The sequence below is a fragment of the Elaeis guineensis genome, chromosome 11 (genome assembly GCF_000442705.2).
Source record: "Elaeis guineensis isolate ETL-2024a chromosome 11, EG11, whole genome shotgun sequence".
NCBI lineage: Eukaryota > Viridiplantae > Streptophyta > Magnoliopsida > Arecales > Arecaceae > Elaeis > Elaeis guineensis.
In genome coordinates, this window is record NC_026003.2 from 3086987 (window position 1) to 3097409 (window position 10423).

The window sequence follows — 10423 nt, forward strand, 5'->3', positions numbered from 1 at the left end:
AAAAAATGATGGCAGCTTATTTTGCAACGTCAACCAGTTGAACAAATTTGAAAATAATCCAGCCTCTTTCTACCGATCTGTCCTTATAGATCAAATGATTGACGATGTAAAAAAAAAAAATCATTTTTTTGCACAAAAAATACAACCTAATCTATTGTAAAAAAGCTTTGCCCAATATGGCAGTTTTTTTTTTTAATTCATTTAAATTTTTTATTGTACATCACATCATGCGGTACACAGCACGTTTCATCTATCGTACGATAAACGATCGTGCATGATTGCATGCAACGGACATATATCTGCATGTGGTCATCCATCGCGTGATAGACAGTATGCTGTGCACCGCATCATCAGAGAATTCGAACTCTTTTCTAATAGCTATTGTTACGTTCTCCCTGTATATTGCAGGAAAATATTCACGTTGCTAGCTAGGCATTCCAACATAATTAATTCCATCTAATTTATAAAGCATCTAAAAAAATATATGATTTAAACAATAATATATAGGTTAGTGCACTCTGGAATGGTATCAGTGCATGCGGGTACCACGAGTGGCGCACCTCGACTGGACGAGTGGTGCACATAGAAAACTACATGGGCCATGTTTGAATAATTTCTATAAGGTATATGGAGATTTTGCCACAATAATCTAAAAAAGATCGGTGCAATTTCTTCTCCAGATCTATTAAAAATATACAAATAATCTTGACAAAAATTAAATTAAAGAATTTTATATATTTAAAATTGAAAAGAAAAAAAAATTCTAACTAAATCTACTAGGATGAGTCCGACCTCCATTGCCCCCCATATTCAACCGCAAAACTCAAAAGAAGTCAGCAAAATTAGAGGGGCAAACACGGAACACATCAGAAGGCCGTTGTGTTTGGCCACCATCCGAGAGTCATAGCTAACCCCTACCCTCCACATCCCATCGAAGAACCTAAAAGAAAAGAAAAAAAAAAAAAAAAAACAATCACACCACCCACACCCACCGGCCCATCCTTTTCGGCGCCACCCCAGCAATCAAATCCTGTGACCCCGGTCCTTGTCCCGTGCCGGCCCCACCCATCCCCATTGGCTTAGACTTTAGGGGGAAAAGGGATCCCACGGACTTTCCCAGAAAAACCCTGCTCGGTGGAGAAAAACCCAACTCAGCCCCCGCTTTCCGCTCACCAAATCAAACGGCCCAAAACAAATGCAGCCCCGCTGATAAACGGTACCCCTCACAACCGAAGCCAAGTCGTCCTTATAACACAAGCCGATCGACCCCCAGTTGTCACAACGCCCTCCATGCACTTCTCCTTCACTCTCTCCCGCCTCTTGGTTTCATTACTTCTAATAACACCATGAATTCCGTCAACCAAACCAGCACCGCCCTCACCCTCTCCGATGGCCGGAGTGCCTCCACCGGTAACCTCGGGTTCCTCTGGCTGTTGCCGGTGGAGATCCAAGTCCTGGAGCTGCTCCTCGCCATATCCATCTTCGTAACGATGCATGCGTTGCGACGACGCAAGCGGGAGGGCCTCACCGTATGGCCCGTCGTCGGCATGCTGCCATCGCTCATCTTCGCTCTCCGCCACGACATGTACGAGTGGATAACCAGCCTGATCGAGCGCCGCGGCGGCACGTTCATCTTCCGTGGCCCCTGGTTCACCAACCTCCAGTGCGTCGTCACCGCCGACCCCCGCAACCTGGAGCACCTTCTCAAGACCAAGTTCTCCAACTTCCCCAAGGGCGGCTACTTCCGGGGCACCGTCCGCGACCTCCTCGGCGACGGCATCTTCAGCGCCGACGACGAGGTCTGGCGCCGCCAGAGGAAGATCGCAAGCCTCGAATTCCACTCCGCCGAGTTCCGCCACATGACCGTCCAATCCCTCTACGAACTCGTACATTCGAGACTCCTTCCGGTGCTCGAATCCGCCCACCACGACCGCAAGCCCATCGACCTCCAGGACGTGCTCCTGAGGCTGACCTTCGACAACGTGTGCATGATCGCCTTCGGCATCGACCCGGGCTGCCTCCGCCCGGGCCTTCCCGAGATTCCCTTCGCTCGCGCCTTCGAGGACGCCACGGAGGCGACCATCAACCGATTCATCACGCCCACCGCCATATGGAAGGCGCTGCGCTACTTGGACCTCGGCAACGAGAGGAGGCTGAAGAGGTCCTTGAAGCGCGTCGACGAGTTCGCCTACGAGGTTATTCGGACGAGGAAGAAGGAGCTCTCGCTGGAGTCCGGCGACGACAAGAAGGCGGCGAGGTCCGACCTATTGACCGTCTTCATGAGGCTCAAGGACGACGACGGCACCGCGTTCTCCGACGGCTTCCTCAGGGATGTGTGCGTCAATTTTATACTGGCCGGGAGGGACACCTCGTCGGTGGCGCTGGCGTGGTTCTTCTGGCTCTTGAACCGCCACACGGAGGTGGAGGACCGGATTCTCGGGGAGATTACAAAGATTCTGGAGGAGAGAGGATGTAACAGCGAGGGGGAATCAGGAGACAAGGATTTGGTGTTCAAGCCGGAGGAGGTGAAGAGGATGGAGTATCTACAGGCGGCTCTGTCGGAGGCTCTACGGCTCTACCCGTCGGTGCCGGTGGATCACAAGGAGGTACGTACGTGCTAGCACTTGATTTTTGGGCTGTCCATAGCTAAAAGCATGCTTGCACACTGCACTAGCATGCACAGGCATGAGTTATATTTTCTATTAATTTCCTATATATATTCATATTAATATTAAGTTGGGTGGATGCATGATGCTTCACGTCTTAACTATTTTTATCTAATTTGGTGCGTGTATGGCTTCGTGCCTAGCTAGGCATCCTTGTGCATACATGAGAATGGATATTAGTTGGATGTGCAGACATGCATTTTTTGTGTCGATATACTGATTTGTCCGCATGTAAAGGACGTGATATATATATATATATATGTTTGTAGGACCATGACACTCGCTCTTATTCTTCTTCTCTCTTTTTTATTTTTTCCATAAAATTACTAGTACCATACAAGCAAGAAGGTTTCGTGCTTAGTTCAGTTTTGTTGTTCGGTAGTTGGAACTAATTAACTTGTCGATCTGTTGAACATACCAACTACATACACATACACAAATACATGCATATACATATACATACATACATATATATGTAGAGAGAGAGAGAGAGAGTGTGTTTTTGCAAGGTGTGGAATATGTCATTGACATGGATTTCAGGATTATGCGTTAAAGTTCCATGGCATGAAAGAAACTGTGCGTTATGGTTTCCGTGCACTTCTTAAGGTACAAGTGTATGCATGCCAGCAGTGGCATTTCTTTCGGATGGAGCAAATTAACCCAACACCATCCAAAGGAGAATTGATCGTTGATAGGTGCGCGCTTACATAGTCGTACACGTCTTCTCTTCCAAACTTGTTCAACGAAAAATAATAATAATGATGATAATACTCCAAGTCATTGTCTATTTATAAGAATTTAAGATGGTCGCATCCAGATAAAGTATTATCAATTAATGCATCATATCAATTAATTATACAACTCAAAACTAGCTAGCTCCAATTGGTGACAAGTGCACTGCGTATTATGGTTGGAGCAATGCTGACCTAACCAACAACCGTCACTAGTAACCCTATAGAACATGATTAGGCCACCTGTGCTTTCACCTTTAAGGGAGTCCCCAGCGTTCAAAACGTGGGGCCCTTCATGCTGCTTCTTCTAAGTTATCTATTAGAACCGAGTGTTATTTTAACAATTTTCCTACGTGTGCTGGTGACCGTGACCCGAGTACCCTTGTTGCACAAGTGATATTACAGGCATCAATAACGAAATATCACCCAAATTAATTTCTGGAAGATATCCATAGCTTTTTGGCCTTGGTCATAGGTTTCTTACATTCAAGTTCTCTAAATCATTTCTTTCACCTTTGGGTACTAAGTGTGCGATGAAATTATCTTCTAGGAGTCCACGTCTGGGCATATCCTTTTTTTTTTTCACCTAATCCACTGTTTGTGTTAGAAAAGGAGGTTTGTCTCAAGAAGCAGCACCTTGTTTAATCCATTCGTTGGATAAGATTTCATATATCCAATGAGCATGGGGCACGTAGCAAAAGTAATTGCAACAGATTTACGCAGCTGGTTGACAATTTATTTCTTAGTTAGACGTTTTAGTCTTTAGATAGTTCCAAGCCCTTAGTCATATGAGGCTTATTATAATTATTGTAAGTGAAGCAAAACAGTCATAAAAAGAAGGCCAGGCCTACCTTACGCCCTTAAACATGTGCAATAAATTAAAGCAAACCTTGAAGTAGTCCTATAGGCTGGACCATCTAAGACCTTTTTTTTTTTATATTTGCGATTATCTGTTCTACCATATAACCTGGACTTTGGTCCTGTCGATCCTATGCAAGGACTTGTCTTCCCCGTGAACAAAGCTGCTATCAGATGTGATGCTTAGTTGAACTTTTGAAGGACGCTTATTAATTTATGAAAACAAGATGACATGCCACCAAATCAAACAGAACAATTCCATGAATTACCTTTTTTTTTTTATCCATTCTGCAAGGTCCTTGAACAATCAACAGATAACCTTGAACTACTGAATTTTAATAATTTATGAAAATACTGTATCTTTTGACAATGATCTTTCTCCACAATTACCTTATTATGTGGACACTTCACCATCTATATTTGTAAATTATGGAATTGCCAAGTTTGAATAAAACAGCTTGCATGCAATGTAATTCTATGCGTGTTTCTTGTTGGCTAATTAGGTCGTGGAAGATGATGTATTTCCTGATGGTACTGTACTGAAGAAAGGAACGAAGGTTATATATGCCATGTATTCTATGGGGAGAATGGAGAGCATATGGGGGAAGGACTGCAGGGACTACAAGCCAGAGAGGTGGCTCAGGGATGGCCGCTTCATGAGCGAGTCTGCGTACAAATTTACTGCCTTCAATGGCGGACCGAGGCTGTGCCTGGGGAAGGACTTTGCATACTATCAGATGAAGTTTGTCGCAGCTTCCATCCTCTATCGATATCATGTGAAGGTGGTCAAGAGCCACCCGGTGGTCCCCAAGCTGGCGCTAACCATCTACATGAAGTATGGATTGAAGGTCACTTTCTCCGGGAGGAATGGAGCCAAGCTAGTCAAATAGTAAATAAATAAGCCAAAGCTTGAAGGTTTAAATAAGAAAGCCATATTAAGGTTCTGCTTTGAATGGCTTTTAAGATATATATGGGTACTGCATTAGTAGGATGGATGATGTCATCACATAGGAAAAGCTTCCTAGTGAGGGATTTTTTTTTTTTTTTTTCTCTTCTCTCTTTCTGTATTAATTTTTCTTTTTGTTTCTTGTTTGGTGTGATGAAACTGATATCATCAGGTGTTTGCATACGGTAAGGCTTTTGTTTCAGTATTCTATACTTGTTTGAAGCCATCCATATGTTTCATGGGTGGCTCAAGTCTACTCTTGTAAACCAATTGTTTAAAATAGAAATAAAAATTAAAATAATTTAGGTTCGAAATCGAAATGATCAAATCTTCAGAAGTATTCGGTTCACGATCGAAATCAAAATTGGGATGAAAATTTGAATCCATAGAGAAGAATAGAGATTAAGTTCTATATAAATTGAATCATTCTCATTTCATTTTATAATTAAAATTGAAATAAAATTTTTATTAATTAAAAAATTAAAATAAAAATTATTCATTTCAATTTTGATTTTAGACTCCACTTTTTTTTCATCAAATATTTTTTTATTATATATTAAAAATAAAAAGGAAAACATTAGGTGGCAGAGCCGATTGTAGCCCCAGCCGCGGCTTTGGTTTTGGCGACCCAATGGAGAGATTAAATTGATTGAGAGAGAGATTAAATATTCCTCCCCACTCCCCTCCATGTCATGCTCTACTGTTTTCAGAGTACGATTTATTTTTTTTGAGTCTTTGACCACGGACCCCTACCATCAATGCAGGGCAAAGCTGAGTGAGGTGCACCAACGGAAGGCGTCCATCACAAGATGAACGGCTGCGCACGAGTGCATGCGATGTGTAGCGACCATTGTATGTAATGATCCGGCTTTTTTGGGCCCTAAACCCAGCCCACAAAAGCTCAAAAAAAAAAAAAAATCAGAAAAGACTCCTGATCTTTTTTCACCTCCGACCGACTCCTAATCAGAGTCAGAAAGCTCACCAAGGAGGAGTCAAACTCCTCCCCTCTTGCTCTATTTAAAGGGGAGATCTCTTCTCCCTTTCCTCATCTGAGAATTCCGAGGCAAAACGGCGAGGATCACCGAAAAATCCTCACGAAAGCCTTTCACTGTGCTCACCCAAATTCGTGCCGGAGACATCACCAGAGCTTGAGATAAGCCCCAGTTTCTCTCCCTCTCTTCTCTCCTTTCCTTCTTTTGCTTGTGTGCACGCTCGCCAGTGATCGGAATCGTCGGATTTCTTTGAGAAAAGGGTTTCGGTTTCATTTGGGTTTGGGCACCGGTGGTCGCCGCTGGCCACCGGATTTGTGTTTTCTTGAGCGGTGGATCGCCGCTCTCCTGCCGATGCCACCCCCATGCCGGTTGCGCTGCCGGTCGGCTAGCCAACAAAGGGATTTGAGATCCCCTGTTTCACCCAAAGGAGGCCATGAGAAGAAGAAGGAAAAGAAAGAAAAGAAAAAGAAAAAAAAAATAAAAAATAAAAAAATATAGACTCTCTCCTCTCTCTCCCCCTCTTTTTCTCTCTCTTTTTCTCTCTCTAATTTCTCTTTCTCTCTCTAAGTCTCTCTACTTTCTCTCTAGAATTCTCTCTCAGGTTATTTCTCTCTCCTAAGTTTTTTAAAATTTTGAGAAGAATGATGATGAATTAAAATTGATCCTAATAATGAATTTTGATCTGTGATCACCGGATGGTATACCGACATCCACCTTGATCAAACCTAGTATTTTTTAAAATTTTATTTTTCATAATTTTATTGAATTATTTACATAATAATTTCAGCATGATTTGATTTGATCGATCAGATTTATTGAATCATATCATCTGAAAAATTCAAGATGATTTTTCTCTCTCTAAAATTTTCTCTCTTTAAAATTTTCTCTCTCTAGATTTTTTTCTCTCTAAGTTGTTTCTCTCTTGATTGATTTCTCTTTCTAAAAAGATTAGTCAATGAAATTTTTTTTTTAATATTTCTGATCTGATGAAGAATCTTAATCCAGGATTGTCGGACAGTGTATTGGTACTCACCTTGATCAGATCTGATATTTCTCAATTTGATTATCCATGATCCTGATTTAACCATGACTTGGAGTAGATCATTTTGATCACACCAATTGGGATGTTAAACTGTGACAACTGATTAATTTAGATTGTACCTCATGAATTCTCTCTCTTCTGATTTTCTCTCTCCACTTAATTCATGAATCCAATGAAGGGACCTCGGTCTTATCACTTCGAATCCGATTTGAACTGATAGACAAACTTTAGATCGTTTATGTCTTAATTAGATTTTGATTAGATAAATTAGATGATCAGACCCAATCTAAACTATTGAATATGGTATTCGTATCCTTTCTAATTATTGAAATTGATCCTGCATAGGATTGTAGATGTTTGATCATGAGATATCGCGATATGATCTACGAACAGAATTTTTGGAAGAAAATTTATAAAATTATGTGGATTATTAGAATGCGTTCGAGATAAATAATGTTTTACTTTTTCTAGATTTATCGATAATTATAATATATTTTTCTGATTGATTTGTAAAACGATGCATGAATTGGATAAATGATATTTTGTTATGAAAATATCTTATTTGAAATGTTATGATGAAGCATGATTGAACATATTGATTTTATGATGCATTATATTGATTGATTTCGATACTACATGATTATATATTTTCTTATCGAAATTAGAATATGAAACATGATTTATGAAAAATTCTAATATAAGAATAATATGAATTGATAATCTGACTATGTAAAAGACCCCACCAATGGAGGCATATACATTGGCAATGGATTTATCTTGAGGGTTTATATCGTCAGCGAGACCAGCGACATGTCGTCAGAGAGATCAGCGACAAACCATCAGAGAGACCAATGATTTTGAAGGACTTTGTTGCCAGATGATTCGCAGCTCACCGCAAGAAGAAACGCGGTATTATGACCCTACCATAGGAAAAATATGGTCACAGCTCATAATTGATGAAAAGAACTTAAGAATAAAAGAAATTAAAATCTCGAAAGAAACTCAAATTTTCGAAAAAGAAATAAATTTGGCATGAATTATATTGCATAATTAAAATTGATTTCGAATTAATGAATTCTATATGCTTATTTTCTATAAATGATTATTTATTTAAATGTCTGATGAAATCTGTTGAAAGTGATCATTGCTTACTGGACTGTCTAGCTCATTACCTCTTATTTTACTATTTTTATAGATGTTGAAGAATTAAGATGATACAAGATATGAATAGAAGAGTAATAAGAAACAGAATCTCCATACTTTTATTTTAGGTTGAAAGTTTTATTGAATTTGATGTAAGACCTATGGAACTTTGTTGACTTTATTGAGATATTAAAATTGAAATTTGGATTGTTATAATTTTGAATTTAAATTATTGACTAATTATTTTACTGTGAAGTATTGATATCATGATAAGATGCCTTGCATGCTTATGGAAAGAGTTTCCTATGAGTATGCAGTGGTTGCCATGACCCTCGATTCACAATCTCGGGTTAAGGGCGTGACAATTAAGGTGGTATCAGAGCATTAGTGGATGAACTAAGATGTGTATAGAATGAGTGTCAGTGGATAGATACTAGGAACATTATGGTATAGATCTTTGATGATTGTAGTGAGAGAAATCTTTATAATTTTTGATTAAACATGGAGATTGTATATGAAAGGATCGCAAGAGATTATAACATATAGAGTTTAAAATATGATGGATGATTTGTGGACTATGATATGATTAGTTAGATTTTGATCGGAAAGTAATTACAAAAGGATTGACATAAAATTTTATTGTGTATTGTGGTTATTAATTTGATCTTTGGTTATTCAAGTGAATCGTAAGCTCAAATTCAATATGAGAATAATACTATGATATTACATTTAGTTGAGAAGTTGACTATTATTGGCAAGATAAAGATTTGATGATAAAATATTATTTTAGGATGGACTAAGAAAGACTTTTATGATGCTTGATTGGAATATTTATCAAAATTGAACTTGATATGTGGATCATATATAAAATGACATATTAAGATGAATGCATAGTTGAAGATATTGCAAAGAAGTCTATTTCTTATTGATGAAATGGATTATGAGATTGTAGGATATTCAGTGTACTGAAATCTTTAATCATCATCCTTGGATCTAAATAATAGATCTTGTTGTGTCTCTTGGAGACTATATGATGTGTATAAAATTTTAATTTTAAGATTTCATATCTAAGTTGATCAAGAAATTTTTTAATATTATTGTTGAGATTGTTAATAAAAAAACTGATATCTTTAGATTCAGAAAAAAGATCCAATTTATATTTATTCGAGATTATGGGATCCATGTGAATTTATAATTTAAAATTTTTGGATTTAAAAATTGATATGAAGTTCCTTTACTTTGGTTAATGAAGTCCTTGATGAAATCTATTAAGTGGGGAATTGATTTTTTGAGACTTGTATGATTGTTATGAAAGGATACTTGATAGATATTGAAGATCCTGATGATAGAAACTTTAAAAAAAAATAATGATTTGAAATTCTTATATATTCTGATTATATCCTAATTTGGTGGAGCATCGAAAGATTTTCTCGTTGATTTGACTTATAAGAATTTTGATTTAAAATTATCGAATTTAATTGATATAAGAATTAAGATTTGATTCATATTGATTATAGTAAACCTATATGATGGTTTTAAATGTGATATTGGACTCAAGGGTTAATCAAGATTATTGTACACTAGTAAAAGTATGAATGAAAATCGAAAGTTAATATTTAGCTTCAATTAAAATTTAAAATTTTAGATCTTTTCTATTGATAAGATAATAAAATAATTTGATCAAAATTTTTTTGGTGAACCTAAAAAATTTTGATTGTTAGAACAGAGGGTGCAGTGGAAGCATGGTGATCTGAATTATTTTGAGTAAGTCAGGAATGTTGACTCTTTGAATTAAAGAATTATGATAAATGATATGATTTGATACAAGAATTCATTGATATTAGAAAGAATAATATTTTTTTAAAAAAAATTAGATATCCTTAATATAATTTTTAAAAGCAGTGCTTCCACCTACTATACTATAAAAATATTTAGCATCCTAATTCTAGGATGAGTGGACCCTTGATTTTTGATTTTAGATTTAGAATATTTAGAGATAAATTTTTTTTATCTTAGAATTGAATAATTCTCTATTTATTAGAAAG

General features: G+C 37.8%; 1 protein-coding gene across 1 annotated transcript; it reads left to right on the forward strand.

Annotated features, from left to right (window-relative positions):
• The first annotated feature begins 1245 nt into the window (after positions 1 to 1245).
• On the forward strand, positions 1246 to 5403 carry LOC105053723 (cytochrome P450 86B1). The gene is made up of 2 exons (XM_010934983.4): positions 1246 to 2606; positions 4759 to 5403. Exons 1-2 carry the CDS (start codon positions 1347 to 1349, stop codon positions 5143 to 5145), a joined length of 1647 nt encoding a protein of 548 aa, XP_010933285.2. The 5' UTR covers positions 1246 to 1346; the 3' UTR covers positions 5146 to 5403.
• Positions 5404 to 10423: the final 5020 nt, after the last annotated feature.

Excerpts from the sequence above, each read along its gene's own strand:
- LOC105053723 (XM_010934983.4), top strand. The coding sequence starts at position 1,347 with ATGAATTCCGTCAACCAAACCAGCACCGCCCTCACCCTCTCCGATGGC. Across the intron at positions 2,607-4,758 it reads TGCCGGTGGATCACAAGGAG|GTCGTGGAAGATGATGTATT; the intron begins GTACGTACGTGC and ends TTGGCTAATTAG.